This window comes from Sinohyriopsis cumingii, chromosome 10 (assembly GCF_028554795.1).
Source record: "Sinohyriopsis cumingii isolate HCF-2022 chromosome 10, ASM2855479v2, whole genome shotgun sequence".
NCBI classification, from domain to species: domain Eukaryota; kingdom Metazoa; phylum Mollusca; class Bivalvia; order Unionida; family Unionidae; genus Sinohyriopsis; species Sinohyriopsis cumingii.
In genome coordinates, this window is record NC_142970.1 from 69,185,916 (window position 1) to 69,212,572 (window position 26,657).

The 26,657-nt window shown below is 37.2% G+C and overlaps 1 protein-coding gene and 1 pseudogene across 1 annotated transcript; one reads left to right on the plus strand and one right to left on the minus strand.

Annotated features, from left to right (window-relative positions):
• The first annotated feature begins 1,922 nt into the window (after positions 1-1,922).
• LOC149790350 (uncharacterized) lies at positions 1,923-7,013 on the plus strand (annotated as a pseudogene).
• Positions 7,014-17,110: 10,097 nt separating this feature from the next.
• On the minus strand, positions 17,111-26,174 carry LOC149790351 (beta-1,3-galactosyltransferase 2-like). Its single transcript, XM_089972394.1, has 2 exons — positions 25,634-26,174; positions 17,111-23,907 (listed from the first exon to the last, which is right to left on the minus strand). Exon 2 carries the CDS (start codon positions 23,902-23,904, stop codon positions 22,390-22,392), a length of 1,515 nt encoding a protein of 504 aa, XP_089828520.1. The 5' UTR covers positions 23,905-23,907; positions 25,634-26,174; the 3' UTR covers positions 17,111-22,389.
• Positions 26,175-26,657: the final 483 nt, after the last annotated feature.

Below are 26,657 nucleotides of genomic sequence, written 5' to 3' on the forward strand. Positions count from 1 at the left end.
ATACGAAATCGGTAAATTCTAGTAGGTGATACAGATGTGTATATCATATTATCAGAAAATAAATTATGGGAAATATGTATCACTTGTATGTAAATATAATGACACTGGTAAAGAAATACCATATGCCTTCGAATAAATCAAACAAACAACGGTAAACGGGATTAATGCAGATTTTTTTGTCAACAATGAATCAGAAGACCAGTGACTGCACCGTTTTTTTTCTTCCTTCGATAATCTCCTTGCGTCAGATTCTCGAGTGACTGTGAGTTCTCCCCAATATCAAGGTCAAAAAAAATACATCACTGATTTATTTTATTGAGACAAGGCGTTTCGATCAAACTTTGCATACTCCGAATTATTAAGTCTTTTTTCTATGTGAGGCTAGATGCTTTTTGCAATCATGAAACCCCAGATTCTATTGTGAGTTTAAAGGTATAATTCATCATAGCTTTGACATAATCTGATGCCGGGCGATCTCACGGAGTCTCGCGAGAATTCTGGTTGAAGAAGATGACACTACTACAATACAATTTTATCTGGTTCAGCATTATGCCACCAGACATCTTGGTCTATTATATTAGCAACTGCCTGAATTACACGTGGACAATATGGTGAACAGTTTCGCCCAGCCATTTTATGCATGTAATTGCTTCCACATTTTCACTGGCCTTGCATTTTGGTTATGGACCTTTCCACATTCTCTGTACATATTTTGTTGGTTCAAAATAAAAGTACCTGACCTACATAAACGTAATATCTAGGACAAAATTATATTTCATTTGGAAATTTATGGAATCACATATTATCATTGCAAAAGTAGAACACCATTGTCTGGCCGCTCATATAATCATATATATATATATATATATATATATATATATATATATATATATATATATATATATATATATATATATATATATATATATATATATGTATATATATATGTATATATATATGTATATATATATATGTATATATAAGTATATATATATATATATATATATATATATATATATATATATATATATATATATATATATATATATATATATATATATATATATATATATATATATATATATATATATATATGGATGTTTCTTGGCTGGCTCTGGTGTATCATTCTGTGTAACCAGATTATAATGAATATCATACATTTTAAACGTTATAGAGATGGACATCCTAGCTCTGGATATCGTCATTAATCACTCTTACCGTGTGCACCATGCAGACTGACTTTTGTAATATTCCTTCTTTCACCCAGATAATATGATTGAGCTAAAACTTAGATCCAGCCCTAACATACGTGCGAAAATATGACAATCCATTTAATCGTGAGACTAAATTGAGTGAGGGGTCCTGAATTTATCATTTCCACCTGGGGATAGCTTCATTTCTTCAATGATTTTTCATTTAAATGCTAATTCAATATTTATCACCTAGCGACATTTAAATAGACTGGTTATATATATATATATATATATATATATATATATATATATATATATATATATATATATATATATATATATATATATATATATATATATATATGCCTAGCTATTGAAATTCATGAAAATATATTTTTACACTTTAACACAAACTATTCCAGTTTGGTTGATAATATATAATTTTCTGGCCTCATATCCAATTTTTATGTGGGAGGAGCATATAATTTTCCCCCTTTCTGGTCGATCATGGGTATGACATTTAAAATTTGCGTTTTGATCACTGCAAAGGGGAGTTCGTGTTCCATGGGCACGTTAAAGCCATGTTAAATGTTACATTTTCTTCTGGGGGTCCCGAGTGGCCGAGTGGTCTAAAGCGCTCACCGTTACGGACCACTGTCGTCTCACCGCTGTCTGCGTGGGTTCGAGTCTTGGGCTCGGCTAATGTTGATATGTGAGAAAACTTGCCAGTAGCTTCTCGTGGGTAGGTGGTTCTTTCCTGGGTTTTCCCTGGTTGTTCCCCCACCATTTATGTTGGCCGCCATGTATATCCTATCATGTGCTGAAACATTGCGTTAAACCCCATAACAACAAAAACATTTGCTTCTTTCATTATGTGGAAAACAAAGTACAAAAGAAATGCAAAGTTTAAGATCTCTAGCGTATATAAACGTGCAGTGCTGTGTGAATTTACCATCCACTGATACTCTGGATCTTTTATTTTCTTTTCATACCTAGTTTACATTGCATCGATTAATTGTCAGAATTTTTTAAGTGATCATTGTAAATATTTTCATCCACGATATATAATATTCTACCTCTGCGAAACATAATCCAACTGTACGTAATAGCAACACACGCCGTCTTTATGCTCTGTCACCCTTTCAATACTTTTTGGTTTCTCATGAATACCATTGCTACGACTCTATGGTCTTAAGCTAAGTAATAGACAAAAGGAAAAACCGTCCAGTTTTGTAAAATTAAACAAATATTTGATTTCCCTAGCATCCAAAATGAAAATTTTAAAAGAATGTATAGTATTGTGAAGTAAATCCCAAATATGCCCAAACATTTTTTTCACAAATGTATAATGTTCCTATTTAATTCCAGTGGTGTTCCAAATAAATTCCAATATCGAATATGTTGATGTACTTGTAGTCTCGAATGTGCTTATGTGCTAATGACCCGGTAGGTGGCATTGTGTTAACAGAATTAAGATACATCATGATAGTATAATCCAAATTGTCCTTGACTAAATTCATTATAATAACAAGTTAATGGTTTACTCCAAGAAGTACTGATAAGCAAATCCAGTGAATAATTTCAATAAATAAATCCACACGTATTAAACACTTAACACAGCAATAAGAATGATTCCACTTCGAATGTTAAGATAGGAATGAGTAACATTTTTTAAGCAAACAATTTTGACATAAAAAAGCTATGACACAATGAAAGAGATAAGACATATGTCAGTCTCCTCTGTAAAAATTATCAAGTTTAGGAACTTTAACATGAAACATTAATAACCTACATTCAGTTTGAATCGTGTTTCCCTCAATTAAAACTGCCCCGAATATTCAATCTATAATCATATAACCCAGTCACATTATCCTGACACCAGGTCAACCAGTCCTAACACTAACATCTTAATGCAGAGCGTCTAGCGAGGCAGTTGTTAGTACCATTTCTAAAAGTCTTTGGTGTAACTCGGATAAATATTAGCTTTGTATTACGTTGTTTACGAAATCAATATCACTGGCCAAGCAGACCATTATGTTGATTTTGGATTAGAGTCAGCTACAAAATATAGCTATGTATACCATATAACCACTGCTAAAAGTCAAACAAACAATACAAATTAAATATGCATAACACCATGCCAAGGAAGCTACCATGTTCTACGGCTTTGGTATGTAAACGTTTAATAACAATAATAATAAGAAGAAGAAACAAACAAACAAAGAATACATAATTTAGATAGGCAGAAAATTAAAGAATAAATGAGAAAGAAAAGAAGACAAAGTTAGAAACAATCAAGGACAAAGACAAAGAGAAAAGAAGACAAAGTAAGAAACAATCATGGAGAAGGACAAAGAGAAAAGCAGACAAAGTAATAAACAATCAAGGAGAAAGACAAAGAGAAAAGAAGACAAAGTAATAAACAATCAAGGAGAACGACAAAGAGAAAAGACGACAAAGTAAGAAACAATCATGCAGAAGAACAATGAGAAAAGAAGACAAAGTAATAAACAATCAAGGAGAAAGACAAAAAGAAAAGAAGACAAAGTAATAAACAATCAAGGAGAAAGACAAAGAGTAAAGAAGACAAAGTAAGAAACAATCAAGGAGAAAGACAAAGAGAAAAAAGACAAAGTAAGAAACAATCCAGGAGAAAGACAAAGAGAAAAGAAGACAAAGTAATAAACAATCAAGAAGAAAGACAAAGATAAAAGAAGACAAAGCAAACAACAATCAAAGAGAAAGACAAAGAGAAAAGAAGACAAAGTAATAAACAATCAAGGAGAAAGACAAAGAGAAAAGAAGACAAAGTAAGAAACAATCAAGGAGAAAGACAAAGAGAAAAGAAGACAAAGTAATAAACAATCAAGGAGAAAGACAAAGAGAAAAGAAGACAAAGTAATAAACAATCAAGAAGAAAGACAAAGAGAAAAGATTCATTACGGTATATTACCTTTTGATCTTTTTAATATCTAATTGTTAATTAGGTTGGTTTCAACAGCTGTAAACAGCAGGGATCCATTAAAAACAATTAGTAACAATTTACATACAGACATACACTACTGCTACTACTGCTGTTGTAGTGATTGAGGTTATATCCATAATTATATTTACTTAGATTCATTTCTGAATCGGACATCATATTTTACAAGATTAATAACGTACTGAACTTTCAGAAGGAGTTCAACGCTGCATGAGCGATCGTAGCAAACCAAAAGCCATTTATGCATAATGCGTAACTGATTTTTGAGTTCATTGCCTCATCAACAATGAAAACTATGAAGTTCAATTTTTATAATTACATTGAGTTGTTTAAAATAAATAACCAATCCCAATAAATATATAACTGAGCAATATTTTATCCTTTATTAACAAATATTGCCGATGAAAAAGGACGTATTAATACCTGAGAATTAAGTTTTCTGCGACCTCTGATGTAACCTTAGCCAATCTAAACACATTTGAATGGCTTGGTCGAAACAAATAAATGTAATCATATTTCATTATCATAGCCTGGTTCAACGTTGTTTTGTTTTTTATTCAACCTCATGCAGTTGTCCGGACAGAAAATACACCAGATGCATTCTCCACATGTCACAAGGGGCCAGAGATGCGGCATATACGGTTGTGGTTTTGAATCCTACTGTCGGATCAGCCCGTGTCGGATTGCATGCTTGTAGTTTAAAGCAAATTATATATTATGGTGCGGTGCGCACACGAAGTGCATAATAAATTTTGTTTGTACATGTGCCAAAACACCATGAAGAGATCCATGGCATGTAGTGGAGCAAATGGAACAGAACAGACTATTCGCTATGTGGAACGATAACAATCTGGTGCGAAATGCACACATCATTGTTGAAATGTATCGCTAAACGTCTGAAGTGTATAAAGTTGGATAATAGGAATGTAGATTATCGTCTGCAGTTATGTGAGTGTGTTACACTCATCCATGACGAAACCGCTCTGGTGGCCTGGTGGTTAGCGCGTCCGTCTCGGATGCGAAAGGTCGTGGATACGAACCCCGGCCGAGTCGCACCAAAGACTTCTAAAATGGTACAAACAGTTGTGTTGCTTGGCGCTCAGCATTAAGAAGTTAGTGTTATGACTAGTCGGATAATATGAATGGGTGGGATATCATGATACATGTCAGTGTCATGATGCACCAGTGCTAGACATCACTAAAAACTGCCACACTGCGGACATCGTAGCGATATGACTGAGAAATTGTTAAAGCTACGTTAATAATCCAAATCACACACACACACACACACATTCATCCATGACGAAAGTAGTACTCGGCTGGATCTGATCCACTGAGGTTCACCATCAAACATTCTGAATTAAACATTAAGTTAACCGTCGAAAACGTGATACGACCAGCTAAGTTGAAATTACACCATTATGGATCAGGTGTGAAACGCGATGACAACGAATCTGTAGTATTGACTCTTATTACAAATTTGTAATGTTCACCGGATGAGTGTTTAGCATTGGCTGTGAAAACAAGATTTGACAATCGTATTGCTCATTAATTTACATCACTTCCGAGAGACAAATTTTGAATAATGTAAATGTTCTGCAGAGTTGTGGGCAGACACCAGACAACATACAGGCCCACTTATAACTTCTACAGAAAAAGAGACAGAGATATTGTAGCTTAAGGTACCCAGATTTAAGATACCTTTTCATGAATTCAGCAGACGGATCAAGATGGTTAGTTGTTAGCCGCAGTGATGCTTTGAAAACATGCGCAATGCGTAACGATTAAAATTAATCAGTGGTATCAAACAAATTGACCTTCACACATTTGGAAGGGTTGAGAAAATAGAGCAATGATCGTGACAATATTCAAAGTGTTTAATTGTTTTAGAAAAGGACTATTTTCTTCAAAAAATTCCTAACTCAAAAAACGAAATTTGTGATATATTTTTGAAAGGACATAATGAAATGCGTTCAGTAAATCCATTTTCGTATTTTTATGTAACATATGCACCGAAGAAAAATGGATCTCTTACTATATAAGATAATTGAACTGGCTAAGAGTCAGAGTTTAAATATGAAGACATTAGTAATAAAATAAATTCATTTCATTATAGGATTATCGTTCGACCGCACCTTGGACAGGTAGATTTCATCATATTCCACTTCCCCCATGGCATCGGTATTGAATAGATCTTATGAATGACTTTATATATTTATATTGGATTGTTTAACCTTTTGAGCATCGTTGTCAATGATGTTTCTTTAACAAACCGGTCATTGTATAGTCAAAGCCTAGCGGATTTCGTGTTGAACTGTATGTACTAGAGTTTACTGTGCATCCATTAACGATGCTATATAGTCAGTGATATAAAACAAATGTGTGTTCACAAACTTTGGTTTCCTACTCATGACGAATTCAATTTTGTGAATTAATAAGTTAATAATTTTCTTCAGAACAGAAAATTCTAGTTCGAACAAATCAAATTTGTATTTACTTTTCAAACGGCATATTGATACACGTTCAGAAAGTCAATTGTGTTTGCTTTTATAACATATGTATGAACGGAACATCAATCTAGAGAGGAATGATTACAGTAGTTACTGATTTGAGGCACATGAACACAACTTGCCACCATCTAATATTGCATAACATACATTATTTAATAAATGATATTAATTAATAGCGCAATATATTCAGATTGTCCATAAAGTTATAAACTTTCAGCAAAGTTGACTGATAAAATCCACAACAAACCAGAACAAATGTAACTATTAGATTATATGTATGATTATACATATTTTCAAAGGACTATCTTATTTTTGCATGCATTGTTGCAGGCAATATGTTATAATGTGCTGAAACGAGTCATTGCATATTTAAGGTCTAGATGTTTCCGTGTAGCATTGTATGTGGACGAGTTTTACTGGGGGCACCAATGAACTTCAATGAGATTAAAAGAGACGTATTGTTATAATTGTTGGAGGATTTGGGATTGACAATTATAATTAGAACTAGAGTTGTAAAAACCTCTCGTTGGATATTTAATTCATACTATGGGGAGAGTAATTTTATCAGAATCACATAAACATAATTCACAAAGTTAACACAAAATATTAGGAGATTATTTTAAGCAAGCTTGCTTCAGCAAGACCTCTGACCAATGGAGACGGACACTGTGTATCGATTTTCAAGTTTAATTGGTATGTTAGCTTTTGTTGTAGAATAGGCTTTTAAGCACAAGAATTATTTTTGGATATATTCATATACAGCAAATAACTTGAACTTGTAGACTAATCTGTTAAGTCAGTGGAATGGTTTCCTCTTTTTGAATAGCATAATAAACTCTCAATTTATGACAACTTAATCCAGCATCGCATTGAGAGTAAAGGTTTCAGATCGCAAAACACATGACGTTTGAACAAGCGATTATCATACAAACATTCCAATTACAGATAGTTCTTAGCAGCATTCGTGGACTGAAATACTTTGACAAAACACTTAAGACAAATGTGAGCAAATATTATAAGACAATGTGATAATAGTATCATTTACAAACAATAGGGGAGGCTACTATATGGAGTTGTAGGTCACTTGGAGGTCATGGACAGCAACAGTACGCTGTCTGCAAATTCCTTATCAAGCAAACAAAATAAATTAGCAAGCAGACCAGTTATCCAAGATGACGTCAACGTACGAATGCATGTTACATACCAATTGATTCCGTATGATAGTTGGTATCGGGTCGGTTCTGTCTCATCTCGGTTTACGTGCCCTGCCGAGTTAACCCCTTTTCCTGATTAGACCTCATGAATTCCATAGCAGAGCTCCAAGACATATTTGATATACATGTACAGCGTCGCCCATACAATCATGACACGTGTGATCAAAATAGCTCAAATCACAGTAAATTATAAAACTAATTTGACAAATTACTTCAGCAGTTTTTAGAAGCCAACAATCACAGCCATTTATCCTGCCAAATCTACTTTTTACTGTTATCATGAAGTATTACTGATCCAAAGAGACGGCATCCTAAGTAACAGTAACAACAACATTGGTGCTGTAAATTTATTGCCAACCGACCGACGCAACACATCCGACCACCTAATGCCAAAAGTACTGATTAGTGGTAACCACAAAAACAACATGCAATGGCCAAGAAAGTATGCCTAACAAACCCGGATGGAACAGGAGCAACATAAACATTTACGGAGACACCATCATCAAACATTTAGTCTTCAAACAACACTGCCAAGACACGAACAGCCCATTCCAAAACACATTAGATGTACTTCATCTACATAGGATCCTGGAGCAAGCCACATCAGCTGTCATTAACAGCCGTTGACACAACAAGTAACGTAAAGGCAAAATCCTACAGAATGAAAGATATCAGCAACCTGCCATGGAATGTTCAAAATAAGCTGCTCCACATAACATCAGGAGATTTGATCATCCCCTGCGCATATTTTACTGAGAATAGGAATCTCTATGGCTAAGGGGGCTACAGAAGGTAACTGATGTTTGCAAGAAAAACCAGGTTGGCAGAGAAGGGAAACGGATCCACAGTTCCCATTAAACCTAAGATAGCCAGAGTTAATGCACAAGTAATAAATTTCACTTCTTCGTATCGCTGAGGCAAGGGTGAGAAGGAACACAAATTTGAGTATGAGTTTTAAAAGGAAGCTTCATTCAGTGGTTCATATAGTGCTTTGGTTAACGACCAAAGAACACAAAAACGATTGCATCTGGGCACAATGGAGCGAAAGACATGTATCATAAGCTCGAAAAATTTAATAAGGTCGGCGAGAGGTGGATATGAACCGATGTATGTGACCTGCGAGAATTTAGATGTGTTGGAGATGGCCGCTTGATAGCTTTTATTATGGCGGAGAGATTGTCGGAGGTGAGCCAGGCGTGACGGTGGAAAATGTATGGGCTGTTGTGAGGAAGGGATCACCGATGTTGTGACATGAGATCCCTTAAGTGTGGTAGAGACCTGTATCGATCTATCAGGATATCTAAGAGATCGCTGAGCCATGGTCGTTGGAGCCACAATGGGGCAGTGAGAATGATTCGAGCAGTAGAAGTTCAGTCTCTTTGCAGAAAACGTGGTAGCAGTCGGAAAGGCCGGAAGGCATCTGCGAATAAGCGATTCCATTAGAAGATGAATTCATCGACTAACCATGCTTTTTGATCAGGTACATGAGACACGTAAAAGGGAAGTTTTTAGCTTGGTCGGAAACAGGTCCGCTAGAGATCTTCCCCAAAGAAAAAACACGGACTATGTTAGTGACTGGTGAAGAGACCATTCTTTGAAGACGGTTTGGTCTGTAATGGAGAGGCTGACCGCAAACACGTTCATCTGCCAGGAATGTGTCGAACGCGGGAGAGCTCCCGAAAGGCAGAACCCGAAATTGACAAACTTCCTGGTCTAGGCAAAAATGAAGATATTTGCGGTGTGGAGGTAAAATGAGGACGTGTAAATAGGCAACCTAAAGGTCGTTGGAGACTGCCCAATCCGACAGATGGAGAGAGTTCGAGATTGAGGAGGTTGTTTCCATCTTGAAGGTTTCCTTCGACAGTACTGGCTGAGTGGTAAGAGATCGATAATGACTCGAAATTTCACGCTTTTCCTGGTGACCAGGAATAGTCGGGAGTAGAAGGCGGGAGACTGATCATTTAAAACCCTCTCTGCTGACCTTTTCTGCAAAAGGGTGTGCATCTCTTTAACTCCACCAGACTGGACTGGGAAAAGAAAATGGCGGTCCTTGATAGTGGTGGATGTTCCCGTTTCCAATGCAGAGGACCCAGTCATCGTCCGTGATGTTTGACCGAGCCTTTGATAACAGGACTAGGCTAGAACGTTTGGGAAAGGAATGCATGGCTGGAGAGGGGGTAATTTCCTAGGGCTGCTCCGCCCTTCCTGAACTGGTAGAAAGAAATATGGGTTAGACAACTTCCTCTTGGACCTGCACAGACCCGGCGCCTTGGACCTGATGAGGAAGGAGGTGGTCTAGCAAGAATTTTCGGATTGGACTGGGGTTACGCCTGCTTTAAAAAAGTGGCAGATAGTCCCTGACGACGTTTTCCCTGACCTCGTTTCCTGGTCGATTGCGATGGACCAGGAGTGGAGGCAAAAGATCGATGTTGTTGAGTAAGTTCTAAGAAGCCACGGTAGGCATGAAACCTCCAAACAGGGTATCGGCTTCTTGAGGAGCAGCCCTTAAGAGTTCTGTACTGTGGTTAAGCAAGACCTTCGACGAGTCCAATGCAGCAACACGACGGGTGTGCAGAAATTTTCCCGAAAATACTGTGGCAAAAGATAGTGCATGCCGGAATGTTTTGGCCACAGCCACCAGCATACGTTGTAATTCGGCTGAATTCAGGGATACTAAAGGACGTAGCTGAAAAAAGGTCGGCATGCGGCAGCTATAGTTACAAGTAACCGGGTTTTCTATTCCAGGGCATCAATTTGTTTTGATGGGAAGGCGTCCCCAGGATCCCCAAGAAATATCCACTTTTGACGCATCAGGAAGATGAAGAGGTTTAACAGGCCACTTTAGGGAAGTACCCCTCAGCTTGAAGAAGAGATAAAGGGTCTCAACGTAGAGGGAGGAACAGACCACCCTCTACGTTGTCGAGCAATATTTTGGCCTTGTGAAGCCCTCCCTGATATTTCCTAAATCGTAGATGAATGTTGGAAAAGAGGTGTGGTTGAAGTTGTACCCTGGAGATCTTTTCCAAACTCGAAATGATTTTTTGAACTGTGTGCCGAATGGTTTGGGGCACAAGTCGGGGGTGGGGGGGCATACAAATGGTAAAGCTCGTTTACCACCTTATTAAAGGACCAAACTTCCTCTTCTTCCTCATCTACCTAAGATGAGGGTGTGGGCCTCTCTCTTAAACTCTTTGGATTGAACGAGGATAGAGAGAGCATCGTCATCCTCATAGTCAAGGACACTCTGAGTTGGAGAATGACTGGGCATCACTATGTCCCTTGATGGAAGGGGCATAAGAGTACTATGTTTCAGTCCCGGGTTGATCAGAGTCGCGAAGTGGATACGAGACCGTATATCTACCCTCGATAGCCTTCCGAAAAGAAACCACTTTGTGAGGTGATGGTAGGAGGCGATCCGCAGCATCACTTCGATATGTATGGCAAGATCCAGTAGTCCATGGGGACATAATCGGCAAAGGTCCCCGAGGTTGAAGGCCCACATCACATACGGGTTGATAGGTATAATTTAGATGGGAGGACACCGAAACGGTCCCCATCCCTACCCTCAATCCTGTGTAAGGATTGTAAATCCTCTGCACAGGCTGGGGAAGGTCGATCCTGGCTCTATCCCGGTAGCGTAAGGTCGATGAGTCATATATGGAGAAGACCTCATCTTCACTCTGTGCGTCCTGGATGCGATGTGCTGTCTCCTGAATTGAAGGGCCGATACCAACATGTTGCTAGGGGTACATTAAGTATTGCGGTGTTCAACTTAACTGATGCGAAGAAGAAAATCGCTAACGTGGTACTCAGCCTCCCTAAAGGGAGGGTACAACCAACGGTTACGGTGCTCAACTTCCTTCAGGGGAGTGCGCAACCTGCTGTCGCGGTAGTCAATCTCCTTAGAGTGAGGACGCAACCCGCTATTACAGGGCTCTACCTCCCCGATGTAAGGGCGCAAAACGCTATAGCGATGCTCTGAGTACCTATCGTGAGGGCGCAGCCCGTGGTCAAAGTGCTCTACCTCCTGAACAGGAAGGAGCTAACCTCAACCTGAAGCGTGAACGCTGTTAGAGACGCGAGAACTGCCCGTCATCTCCCTACAGGGGGGAAGTTGAACCACTTCTCGAACCTAGAGATCCTCCTACTAAAAGAGCTTCAACAGCCGCTGAAGATATTTGTCCTGACATGTGAGATCTGGAAGAAAAGTCAGAAGCATCGTATGAAGAAGAGGGAATGTTCTTCCGTCTTTGATAGGTACACTTACACATGAATAAACAAAGGATGGAAATTATCGCAGAAGAATTTCCTTATTCATTGAAAGAAACAAGATATTCTAGTTCTGATTATCTGAATATTGAGGTAACATGCAAACATGAATGTCAACGCGAGTGTTGTACAAAGAAATAACTATTTTATCGGAGTTGAAAATAAAAATGTAAGAAACAATGTCCTCAACATTTGAGCGGGGCCTGTTATTGTTCCTAAAACATAGGGAATTACCCGTGCCATTCAGGTAATATTAAAAGTGTCTACCATCACGGATAGAACAAGAGGTATCTTCTGAATTCCCACAAAGAACGAAGTTCTAAGGGGGAAAACAAAAAGCTACAATACGATATTTAGAAACGAACGAAAGTAGTAACACTGAGAATTATTAAACACAGCAGATAAAAAGAGACCAGCTAACTACGGTATATTAGTTGTTCACATGCATTAATTTCTCGGTCACAACGGCTTGAGACGTCTGTACAGCATGGCGTCCGTGAAGAGAATGCCATATAGGTACATCTACCTTTTGTGCATAACCGTGCGACAGAGTGGTGTGCAAAAGGTCAAAGGGTCATACTGACTTTTTCGGCACTCTGGGAAGATGTATTCACATCATACGGACTGTATATTTTCGGCATGAACATAGATTAGCTAAGCCACAGGATAATTAACTTGCTTATATTAAAATGAACGTTTTATCCTCATCCTGGTCCACTTATTGTGTCTAAGATTTTTATATTAAGGTTGTTGATATTACAATTACTCATTTCTATCGTAACTGTCGAAACAGAATCAGTCTTAAAGTTGTGTTCAGTTTCAGTATGAAAGAATTTATTTATTTAAAGTATACGTTGGATTTACAAAGTGCTCATTAATACTTTCGGGCTAAAAACTATTTTGGGACTATTGTGAATTCATTTAGAGACAGTTCTGATTGTGGTGTATGATGACTGCTAGAGCATCAACACTATTCCATGATAATGGTACATCAGCACATTCAAAATTGAAACACCAATGGGATTCACTCGTTTGTGATAGGACTTATGGTTATTTTTAGCATTTATTTCAAAATCATGTAAGTCCTATGAAAATAAATTATTTGCTGAGTTTTACAAAACTAAGTGGTTTTCGCTCATTTCCTTTTATGACCATAGAGTCTTTACTATTTATATATATGGCACTTTTTAATTTAACAGTGAAGGATGTGTAAAAACATAACAATAATAATAATAATAATAATAAGTACGATGATGATGATAAAGGGATGCTACTCGGGTAGATTTATGAAACTAAATACACAGAGGACGTTTTTCGCCGTCGCCTAATTCATCATGTGTTTACAACTACAGCGTCCAAAAGTTCTACTTTTGACCACGTCCATTGTCAATCCATCTGTGATTAGACACAATTGTTAACATTTCGGAAAAGTGCAAAAAAAGTGTCAAGCTGGGATGACATGGTTAGAAAGGTTTTTTTGACCTTGTTTCTGATATGCATTTTGTGATTGTACATTGGGTTTTTTAAAGTCTACCGATAATATTATCATCTATTCTTATCCCATCATGTGTCTCTGTCTATGTAGGCGTGCATTCATATACATATGCACACAAGCAAGTACACACACACACAGTCACTTCCATCAACCGACCTTGATATAATATGGACTTTTCTAGAGAATCATTCAATGGCCACATAGATGTATTTTGGTCCCGGTAAAGCGTCCTAATGCCAATCACGCTTACTAACGTCAACCAAACGTGTGTGCATATATATATTTATTTTATTTTATTTTATTTTATTTGATAAGATAAGATTATATCAGATCGAATAAGATGGGACAGAACAAACAGGACAGGACAGGACAAATCAACACAAGATAACAACTTGCACCGTTGGTCATGACAAACATGAACATTATTTTCGAAATTCATTAATAAATGGCATGTCTTTTCAAACCGTTACTTATTTCTTGTAGCAGAAAATTAATAAGATTTATTAAAACATTTTCATTTATTCTTTCTTATAAAATTTTATTTGATATATATGGTTCATACTTGTAACCATGTAACTTCTATGACGAAATGTTTGTGTAATCACAAGGAGTACTCCGTTAAACTTTGGTAGGAGTAAGTCCATCATCCCGTTGCAATCATGTCCCACAAAAGGACTGAACGATCGCTCAAGATAAAACTTGTTTCAGATCATACTCGTTACAACGCATGCTCCAGGGTGCTCGAGACCAACGCGTTAAATTGCAATAAAACATGGAATCACTCATTCTTAATATCGTTTGGTCCGTTTTATTAAAAAGACTTAATTAGATCATGTCACTGCGGGGAGATTGATCTCAAAACAATTTGGGTCTTTTTATATCAAAGCATCAGTCAAGTTTACTAAATTGTCACCTCTCATCGACTTTGTCTGTCGCTGGCTTGTATAAACTGATGAGCGTTGTACGATTTGATAGTTGATGATTCTCTGCATTCTACAGCTTTTGTAAACAAAAAAATATTATCTATAATGGATATTGATCCATTTTAATATATTGCAAATATAATCCTATGTTGCAGACAGTAGGAAAACTTGTCGGTTCCGATCATTAATGTAATCTTAAATGTCTTTACTAGTCGTATTGTACTTATTAACACAAGCTTTTAATTAGTTCTTCCACGTGACTAACTCGTGAAAGTGCGTATTCGTATATATTTCTGTATATATCGCAATAAAGAGAAGGATTACATTTTATGTTTGTTTCATTTTGATTTTTACTTTTTCAAATGTTTAGTTAAAGTCGATAGTCTCATGACAAAGTTATCATCTTATTATCATTACGCTACTTTATTTGTTGTTGTAGCGTCATTTTAAAGTGGTATTACAAAAAAGAAACCAGTAAAGCCTCGCCATTAATTAGCTGATCTAAACCAAATGCAAATTCAAATTGAGGTGCAGGCACAGCTGTCTTTAAAAGATCAATCGAAGGCGCATATTAAGTTTCACAGGTAAATTAAATTAGTGTGTTCGCATGTTTGTGATTTGGATTTGGATTTTTAACGTAGCTTTAACAATTTTTCAGTCATATCGCTACGATGTCTGCAGTGTGGCAGTTTATAGTGATGTCTAGCACTGGGGCATCATGCCGCAGACATGTAGAATGATGTCCCACCCAGTCACATTATCCTGACACCGGGCCGACCAGTCCTAACACTAACCTCTTAATGCTGAGCGCCAAGCGAAGCAGCTGTTAGTACCGTTTTTGTAAGTCTTTGGTATGACTCGGCCGGGGATCGAACCCACGACCTCCCGCATCTGAGGCGGACGCTCTAACCACTAGGCCACCGGAGCGGTTGTTCGCATGTTTAGTAGCTTGGATATGCAGTGTAACTAGATAGATTTGTTTTCAGAAGTATTACTGAACACAACATATGGTCTTATGAAAATGTTTCGTATTTCTAGCATGTGACAAAAATGTAAAGTGTGAAAGATGATTTTATAGATAAAAGTGAATATATTTTGGTACTTCGTAGAAAGTTGTTTCCTTACATATTTTCATTTCTATTAACAAACGATTTCGTGCACGCTAAATATATTGCAGATACTAGCTAATGAGTTATTTTTCTTATCTTCACTTTTTTAATCCCAGTTAATACAAAACTTAATTGACAAATACCCTTTTACAAAAACAAATTGAAAAGTGAAATCTCCATTTCGTCTATTTAGTTCCCACATCCTATCCTTCCTTCCGTCACATACTCGGGAGAATAAATATAATTTGTTCAATACATCTTTCTGAAACGTGGTACAAGTATCAGAATAAGGTTTTTGTGGGTGGCCTTGAAAATATTAAATTGTTTAATATCAATGTTTAATGTATTCATGTTCAAAATATTTGCAAACTAAGAAGATGTTGTCGTTTACATGATTAATGCAACACATTTTGTTTAATATACAGAGTTTTTAATTGACTCAAGCAGAGTAATTGTTTCATTTTTAAAATGTGCTTTATATAATGGCATCAGAATACGCTGAAATCTACGATGACAATCGTCATTATAAAAGAGCACCTGTCCCAAAAGATTTTGCCATATACCTGATTTTTCTCTGACAACAGCGCCGTTCCTAACAATGTGAACATTGCCATTTCGACACCAGCTTCATCAGAATATTCCAAACTTCTTAAAAAGTCGGCTTCAACGTTAACAAAAGATGTTTTTTAAGTAAGCAAACAATCTCTCCACAAGAAACGAAAATGCTAACGTTTTAACCGGCATGCACTTCAGCCAGCTGAGCTAATGCTAAAATAAAAATAGAGTTATTCAAATCATTATTGCATGAAAGAAGCTCTTCAATTTATTTGTATTAATTGAAAATAATACAACTTTTTTATGTATTCTCTCATACGTGAATATCGCATACCCTGCTATTAGATACATATAGTGGGTGTGTTTCATCGAATTGCATTTGGAGTTCATTTGACAGGAAAATTATTAACCTGAGAACATACATTTAGAAAAGCTGCAATAAGAAAAACGTCAATTTTGACTCAAACCAGTCAGCAGAATATGTAGCTATACTGTACGTCCCTTAGAGTGAACAATCATGTTTGCCAGAATACGTCAACGACAAATATTTCAATAGAAGTGGGTTTACAAAGAAGGGTCTCTCAAAAGACGCAAATATTGATGTTTTGGTCAGCTTATGTTCACTGTGATCAAGAGTCACGTGATGGCTGAGAGTTATATTATCCTGACCGTGAACGGAAAATAGATTCAAATAATTGTGGAACTTTGATACCTAATTTACACGAGGAAGTGATGGAAACATACAATGTGTGCATGATAGAATACGTTGACATATTGGAAAGGATGTGAAAACATTCTGGCGCTAAATATTTATAGCGTAAATGAATGCAGTGATATCCTGGAATAACAACAATGAAAGTGAATGTTATAATTGTGGTATTAATGTTGATCACTGAAGCCCCAAAGTTGTAAACAATTGTACAAACCAAATGGGGCCTGTACCATAATGTGAGCAAAGAAAGTCAAGATTTCATAATTTCTGAAACATGTATAATAATATCGATAGAGACGTGCATCCTGCCCAGGGTCTCAAAGGAATACATAATGGATAAACTTGTATGCATCTAAAATGAATGCAGGACTAAACTCTCTCAATGCAAGTTATGTTTTGTGTTAAATGTAAACATATCCGTATAAAAGCATAAGCGACATACTTAATTTGTCGACAGATTCTGATTTGCGACATATAGGAATGAAATGTGAGTTGAAAAGCCGAGATGATCAATGTATGTACTGTAACTTGGAGCTAATGAGACAATTACGGTACATATACCCTTGAAGCAAAGATAACTATAGCTGTTCCGCTGGGGTCCAAAAACGGAGCAAAGTCGGCAGTACATATCCATACTGTTTAACTAAAAGAGGTGTCCCTTCCCTCCTCCTGTCTTTAGTTAGGAATAATTCACGTTAAAAGACGACAATGGTTCATCTGGCCAAACGGGCAAAAAGCAAATCAACCTGACGCTGTCATCTTTGCGGTTCATACGGAGAGATAAGGACATCACAAAACTAACTCTATAAGATATATATCAATGTCTACAAATCCTTATTGACAGAAGAATATGACATTTGGCCATTTAAATACGTTTTATGTGGCTTGAAATTGATATGACCAAGTATATCGTGTCCCTTATGTAACAGGAAACACATTTAATCTAGGGTAGGTTCTGAGCCGTGCCATTATTTCTGTTTCATGTGCAATATTAGGTCTTCGATGGTACAATTTTTCCGTGTAAATATATCCCAAGAGTCATTAAAATTCATCGGGGTTTTGTTGTATAATTTCGAAAATTGTCCAATAAAAACATTTGCAATGGTGCCGAAAATATCGTAAGATTCTGTGCTTTATTGCAAGATTAGTAGTTGATCTGGATAGGGTTAGATAATCTGTGGATTAAATGAATGGATCATAAAGTACAATAGTGATTAACTATGCATTTCGTACTTTATTTCCAGTACTAGCAAAACAACGTGACAGGTCGTTTTCGCAACTTCAAATACACATATCGATACAAGAGAAGGGGTATCGATACAAAACAATACTTATCGTACATAAGTTAGTTTAGACTTCAGCATTTGCAAATAAGTATTATCAGTTCGCCTTCTTATTATTTAAATGTATAATTTATCTAAGACATCATTTGCAGTCCTAGGTACTCATTTGTATTCGTAAAAACGAAAAAAGACTATCGAGAATACTCGCTTGCCGTCTACAAAGTCAAACAAAGTGACATGAAATGTAATCTGTCCCAACCCCAATTCCATGCTAATTGTCTTAACCCAGCAGAAAGTTCTGCATAAAGGATACATTCCAAACGTGTTCCACGTGCATAATAAATGTAATGAAGTACTTTACTCATCATTTAATAACCAATTTTACGCGAAGTTTCTATACTGAATTTGACCTTGTCTACTTTCGTCGATTTGAAAGCTACACTACCTGTGTGTCACAGAGTGAAAAAACGTTCAGTCTTATTGGTGGTTACTAATTGTTCCGGTCGATGTTGAAATAATAACTACCAATTAGCAATCAGTACAGCTTATTCCGTGCGTGACGGACAGGAAGTACTAGCAAACCAATAGAAAAACTCTGCTTTAAAGTCATTGATATATAAAGTGCTTAAAAAGATATGCTGTCAGGGTGTGCGATTGCGTGAATCTTGCAATATATGTACACATTCGCATACTTGGAGAAAGGTAATGCGCGAAAACTCCCGCAAATTAGTTGAAAGTCCAGCGTATGAAAATGTGCTCGACGAATTATACCATTTGTATTTACCCTTCTTGTCGCGACATGTTTTTCGGGTAGGCAACTATTTACACATCTGGGGTCTTCAAGCATGACAAAAATGGTTGTTAAGCTAAATTTTATTGGCGCATTGTGCAAAGGAATAAGCGTTATGGCGTAGTTTTAACCCTCCATGAAGACGGTTTTACCAATGCGCATATAAAATACGGGCAACCTAGAAAACCGAAAATGTCTGGTTCGCCACCGTGGTTGGTTACGTTTTCGTTCGCCAAATACTGGCTGATGATAGTGACGATGACAATAAGTTTTTAAGGTTATAAAGTATATTGGAGCTGGGAAAATTTAAGTGGTGATACCAGTGAGTGATTTTGATCCCAAAAATGGTGTTAAATACGAGTCAGAAGTACATGTTGGATGGGCAAAGATAGAGGACATGGTCAGTTTTACTTTCAGTGGTATTTCGAAATAAAGTAAAGATATTTATTTGGAATACCTTTGTCTGCACAAGCGGACTATGACATTGATGGACTAAAAACCCGATACAGCATCATGGAACAGATAAGAAATCTGATATGGTAGTCAGTACAAAATTAATTCAAAAAGTAAGTTTGTGTTAATGAAAAATCCTATTTTGGAGCAGATATATCCAAAAGATAATATATATGAGCTCTGGAAAAGTCTAAATAACAGCCATAAAGATCAGTTTCCTTACGTCTTCCAGTTGACAAATCTAGCTAGGCACATGCCCTTTCATTTGGAAGCACAGACAAAAGTTCCCACAAAGAAAAGAAACATAATATACCCAGAAATAATTAACAGACTAATGCTTATACAACTAGAGGTGACATGTTTCAAAGATGTTGATTTCAGTAGAGATCTATAAAAAAAAATGTCGAATATTGAAGTGTTAGGTAAATATTGAGCCATGACTATTTCATCTTCCCCTCCTTCTTTTCTACACTCCCATTTTTTCTGTGACAAAAGGTGAAGTCTCTCTTAAGATTAAACCCTGGCAGCATCTCTCTGTAAATTGTACATGAGGAACAATTTTGGAATTATTCTATTTATGCAGTGATATTTAACCAGTGATTCAAAGGTGCTGATGAAAAAAAAAGAAAAAATTACCACAGAATCAGCAAGGTGGCAGATTTCAAGCAGCTAAAGATTATCACAATGTGTAAATTTGATTATATATATCCAAAAATCATACTTTCTAAAAATTCCTAAAATAAATTACTTTGTAACAGAAGCAACACCCAAAAATACCACGTCTCATACTTTCGCCAGAGTCCGCCTAGTATATGTACCAACATGGCCGTCACAATGCCAAAGCACAATATCAAGGCTTCGGTATGCCAACATAGAACGTGATTCTGTAGCAAAATAAACTTATTCGTGAACGTCTTTGTTTGATTAATTATACGGCATCGTTTCATGTGTCCATCTTTGTTCACTGCTAGCTGAGCATTAATCGTAGTTGTCCAAAATATCGTGCTGAGCATACAAAATGGTTTTCCAGTTATACAGGATATATTAATGATGTTGACGTAAACTATCGTGGCGTTCATTATATCCTATCAGGACTTTTTTGGGTGTCATACCATACACTGTATAAATGTCCTTGGGTGTGTTATATTTGAGATACTGCACAACAGTCTTCCGATTATGAAATGACTTAATTCACTCCACCAAAGCCAATGATAAATTTTGCACTCTTTCGCATACACAGAGGCCGCCTTCTCGTGCAACTTAGGGCATCAACACGGGGTGTTTAGTGGAGTACCTGATTACATTTGCGCAGTGGTAAGTGCGTCGGTGATGTTAACATCTGGCAAAGACGACATGCATATTTGAGACGGGTTTTCTCTCTTTAATATTTGAATCATTACGGTGTTTTCATAGTAATATACATCTTCACAGATAACTTGAACATCATTAACATAACCTTTACGAGGTGCACAAAAGTGAAATTCTGGATGAAATGGATGTTAATTAACACCAATGTGAACTACTAACATGACAAAATGAGAACAGGTATCAATTATTGTATCAAATAAAGAAAAACATACAGACAGACAGACAGACACACGGAGTAGAAATGAACTAATCTTCTCGTGTGTGCATATATATATATATATAACACATCTGGGCGCAAACACTAACAATAATAAAGAAAAACGTAGTACGTAGAAAATGTACATGCATCCGATATTTCTAATGAATCGCCGCTATTACGTCCGGATTTGGGTACTAAACACGTGTCCTTCAGTTAAAATTATTTACTGCATTTAGTGTTTGCTTTGCCAATGTGACATATATCCGATGTAGATTACATACGTGATTTCCACGCATGTCGCCTTGATCGGTTCCAAATAACGTCACTAATATCATCAATGTTTAGCCCCTTTTGTGATTCGTATTGGGGGAAGGGGGAAATATGAACAGGCACAAAAATTGGTATTGTATGTGACTACTCCCTGTCGGACCCAGCACCTCCGTCCATTCCACCAATAGTGGTTTTCTTCAGATAAATAAAAAAACTTCATAAATTCCATCTTTCAAAATTGTCGTTAATAACTTCCATCATGTCGACTCTGTCGATTAAACACGTACGATTTCTATGCACATGATTGAACAGCAGTTTACCTTTGCATCGTCCACATTTATTACAGATAACAGCACCGCGTTTGGGAAACAAACTAAGGTCGGCTGTCTCGCAGTCACGTGGTCGTAGCTCTACACAAAATAGTCTAGATCAAATAGACTTATTAGCAGTGACCTCGTACAGCTAGACCGCGATAAGTGTAACAAACAAGCGATCTCGTTCCAAATTACGCTTTGTTGGTTTCATTTGAACCGAGTTAGCTTAACGCAGACAAAAGCCAGGCATTTTAACGTATCGCAGAAAGAATGAACCTCGCAGCGAGTATACTATATCACGATGTCAATTTCGCATCCAATAAACATGCTCTTCCATGAATGCTAAAATCTACCTACTAAATTACGCTGTCGGATATTGAATGAAGCGAGACATGTTATGAAGAAAACAAAATAAAATCAACAATCGTAGGATATAGAAGATGAATATTACATCATTTAGTTGAATAGTTTTGTTCGCTCCAAATATCCATGCAAGATATACCAGAAAAGATAAATAACTGACCATTTTTCAAACAGGGAAATATACAAATATAATATGGCAATAAGACACACACACACACACATACACATACACACAAAATCAACATATACATAGTACATGTGTCTGGCGTACAAAGAAATATAGCATGTAACGATATCGGCGGACACTCTTTCCGCCAGTGATATGAATATATAATAGCAGAAATGAAGGCTATTAACTTTCTATTTATCCAAAGAAACTTCCAGAACTAACGAATCTTGGCTGCATATTTTTCAACTAAATCCTTATGCGTATTTAAAGTAGAATTCCAATAAGTGTACATTACACCGGGAGTCCATGCGTACGCCGCCAAAAAATTACACGGCTGGTCTCCTAGGTAACATTTTAGGCCAGTCTTTTCTTTGTAATGGACATCACCCAGTGCAAGAAACGAAACATTCCGTATTTGATTGGGAAGAAGACCAAAAAGATAAAAATCGTCTATCCAAATGAATGGAACAGTTCTTGCAGCCTCGAACATTTCCGGAACAATGCTTCTGGGCATTAGGACAAACGGACCTGGACAATACGGTAGCGGAAAGTAGTTTAATCCTGGAAAGTAATCGGGATCAACCGCAAATTTTTCACTGCGATACATATACAAATATTCGTGAAGACGACCTGCAATTTTCCTTTGTCCATCTTTAAAGTTAGGTAAGAGAGTATGAATGACGCGAAAAATATTAACAAAAACGTCATCGTCAATTTTGAGAATAAATTTGGCGTTTTGACAGTACTCCGTTATCCATCTATACCCAAGAACACCTTTATGAGTTAGATTATGGTAATCATCAATAAAATCGCCTTGAACTATGTCTTGAAATTTTTTACTTTCTGTCTCCAAACTCTTTTGAACTGTTTCGTTTTCGATTCTTCCCACCAAAAATAAAATCCGGGACGAATGAGTTTTTAACAATCTTGGATTCGCCCAAGTTTCTCTAAGTGCTTGACGCTGGTAGAAATGGGGTACAGCAGTATGTGCCATTATTAGGAATGTGAGGTTTTGCACATCCTTGCATATATTTGGGTTATTAATGATGTAGCTAGAATTAATGGTCAATGGATAAAAAGTATAATTAGTGTATTTGATCACTGATCCGTTGTTCGTCTTTAGAATAAATGGTCCGGAGGGGTTCCGTTTTACGGGATATGGTATCCATGCATACTTTCCGGGTATAATGAAACCATCACGTCCATTATGCGTATTATTGTTGTCACTTCCACTGTAATTTACCCTCAGTTTGGTAGATGTTGCCATTATATGTCCATGGTTACCATAACTGACACTTGACTCGGTAGATGTTACCATTATATTTCCATGGTTACTGTAATTGACACTCGACTGGGAATCTGTTGCCATTTTATATCCATGATAACTGTAACTGACACTCGACTGAGTAGATGTTACCATTACATTTCCATGTTTTCTGTAATTGACACTCGACTTGGTAAATGCCATTATATTTCCATGTTTTCTGTAATTGACACTCGACTGGGTAGATGTTGCCATTATACGTCCGTGATTGCTAACGAGTTTCACTGCGTTGTTGAGTATCGTGGCTTCTTTTGAGTATAAGCGTACTAAGAATCCATTGTCAAAATAAACTTTTGGTTGTGCTTGGTATCCAGTGACCACATAAATGTAGTACAAAATTAAAATAAATGTTGCGACTGTGGTAAAGAACATTACCTTTTGATAGGTTTTAGTCCGTCTCGTCGTCATTTTCTGAAAGTAAATAATAAATAACTGTAAACACATTGTATTGTACATGGTGTATTTACACAATGGGATAGACGTAGAGGTGGAAACGTGCGGCAGCAGAGGGAATGTAACACGCAGACCCAGCCAGTTAGCGGCCAACCTATCACGCTCCCTCAACAAGTCCAACTCTATCAGTCGGGTGGGCCATTTACATCAACTTCAGGGGCCATGCCTATAACTCAGACTGCCTAGGACTCGGCGGACCACGTTCCAGCCCGAAAATCCAAGGAGAAAGAGACATTTGCCACCATTGTCTCAAAATCTCCTAAGAGTACAACCTCACCACCTCCACCACCAAGGAATAGGACGCCACCTACAACAAGTACGCCTATTCCCATTACCAGATTGCATCAGGTAATACCAGAGCAGGTTTTTGAAGACATTAAACTGGTCCTGCAATCACCACAACAACCGAGTATCACCATGCCGGATAAAACATTCATATTTCCACCGGTGAAAGGTTAGCAGAAGGGACAGTAGCAGCACATTACTACTGCGACCCGGACATCAAAAAGGTGAATGCACTGGGACTTCAAGGGGCACCTGTCGACCTCAAGTTAGCTAATGATTTTGTTAAATCAACTGCTATCGTAGCCTGAAGGTCACTAAAGGGCAAGAAACCCACATCACATCTATGGCATACCGGGAGACGCATCCTACTGAAGCGATTCAACACTGCATACACAAAACACCCGTCGACAAATCTATTTGACGCCGCAGAATCCCGGCGGTGAAAGTTTGCGAGGAAGAGGAAAGCCGTGGCACCTTACCGCCTGGGAAAAACTAACAGCCCATTTTAAGGCTACCAATTTGCCTCTTATTTAAGGGAACCTTTTTGGCTTGGTCTCCCATTCGATAAAACCACAATACTGATATGATCCTTTCGATCGCCTGCTTCAAAATTAAAACTTTTTTACGTAATAGTGACTCAACGTTTTATATGTCGCTTAGACATTTAGTAAATTAAGATTGTATGGGCAATTATTATGTACACTATGTACTAGTATTTTTGGATGTGTTAGGAGATAGGAAAATTATAAGACTTGTTTGGATTTGACTCATTTGCACAGGTGGCTCACACATTATTGGTTATGTTAGGGTCCATTAAATAAGTGTACTAAAATTTGATTAAGGACGGGCTGGTGTTCAGTGACTCGTGCGGATACCGTTCTTGCCGAGGATGTTGTGTTTTTCATATATCTCAAGATAACAAAAAATTCCAACATATAATGGCAGATTTATTTATTTCACAAACCAGAGCAAGTGTATTTTTTCAAGCTATTTGAGGGTCACGTATTTCCCCGAAAACATAAAGCTCTCGGAAAAGTAAATGGTCGGTCCCTGACATTACTGATATTTTGCGTCAACAACATCATTATAATAATGATCGTTATATCAATGATAATAATGATGATGATATCAAATTCAAATTGTAATTATGTGGTGCTGATTATTCTGTCGACTTGTCCTTTAATACTTTTACAACTACGTCGTCATGTTCACTTTCCTCTATACTGATTGTTGACTGGTATCTCTGGAGGAAACCTGGATGTAACACGATGCCGTCACGACATTTATTCCTAAAACGCCCATTCATTAGAATGTGTATGTCGGACAAGCAGAGAAATCAATAATATTAACAAAATAAAGATCGTAGTGCGTACCCACAAAGAATATTTAGAAAACTCACCAAGACAAACAGAACCTCTTCTACAGTTATGGATGAGAAATCACAAAAACCCAGGACTTCCTTGTGGAGTTAATTCCTTTCACATGCCCCAACCAGCAGTAAATTAATATGGCTACCCTACCGATAAATACGGCCTTCTATACGTAACGGGCGAGAGGATCAACACTGTAGGAACCGTGCTGACTAGAATTACCTACGAGAATATTTACCTGGCTGTACAAAATGACTATGGAAATGGTTGTTCAATTACACACATGACTGATTTTCTTTGGCGGGCAAAACTATTTACCTGTATAAAAAATAAGCTGAGCTCTTCGATTAAGAATGAACGACGAAATAGTGCCACAGTAACCGGTTATGAGTATCTCTCTTTTGGTACATATGTGACTGAATTACTTTATTTTTTATTTCAGTCCTTGATCTTCGTTTTCTACAAACAAATTCATTAACCCAGGTTTAGCGATTGATCTAGGTTTTCGTTCCGCTGTGCAAAACACGTGTGGCCGGGAAGGTGGCGAGCCAATACTATGTGTAATACGGATGGTATGTAAGGGCCAGTGCTATAGTAATTAAAACCAACCTTGACCTTTCATTAATTGTTTTATTTTAATCATTAAATCACATCAATTTAATGAAAATGTTAAATGTGTATGAGACACTTGAAAAGGTAAAAAAAATAATGGACAACATTGGACAAATCACAGCAAAGACAAAAGAATTCAGGCACACAAAATTACTACGAAATAGTCAACAAGATAACGTGGCCCATTTTTTAAATATTGTTCTACTTAAAATTCCTGTTAACAAATCAAATCCTTTCAAGCAGAATGTAAGTCTCGATTCATACTATCAGTTTTGGTAAGTAACAGATGGACCGCTCCGGTGGCCTAGTAATTAGAACGTCCACATCGGACGCGGAAGGTCGTGGGTTAGAACCCCGGCTGAGTCATACTAAAGACTTACAAAAATGGTACTAACAGCTACCTGGCTAGGCGCTCAGCATTAGGAGGTTAGTGTTAGAACT

Excerpts from the sequence above, each read along its gene's own strand:
- LOC149790351 (XM_089972394.1), bottom strand. The coding sequence starts at position 23,904 with ATGACGACGAGACGGACTAAAACCTATCAAAAGGTAATGTTCTTTACC.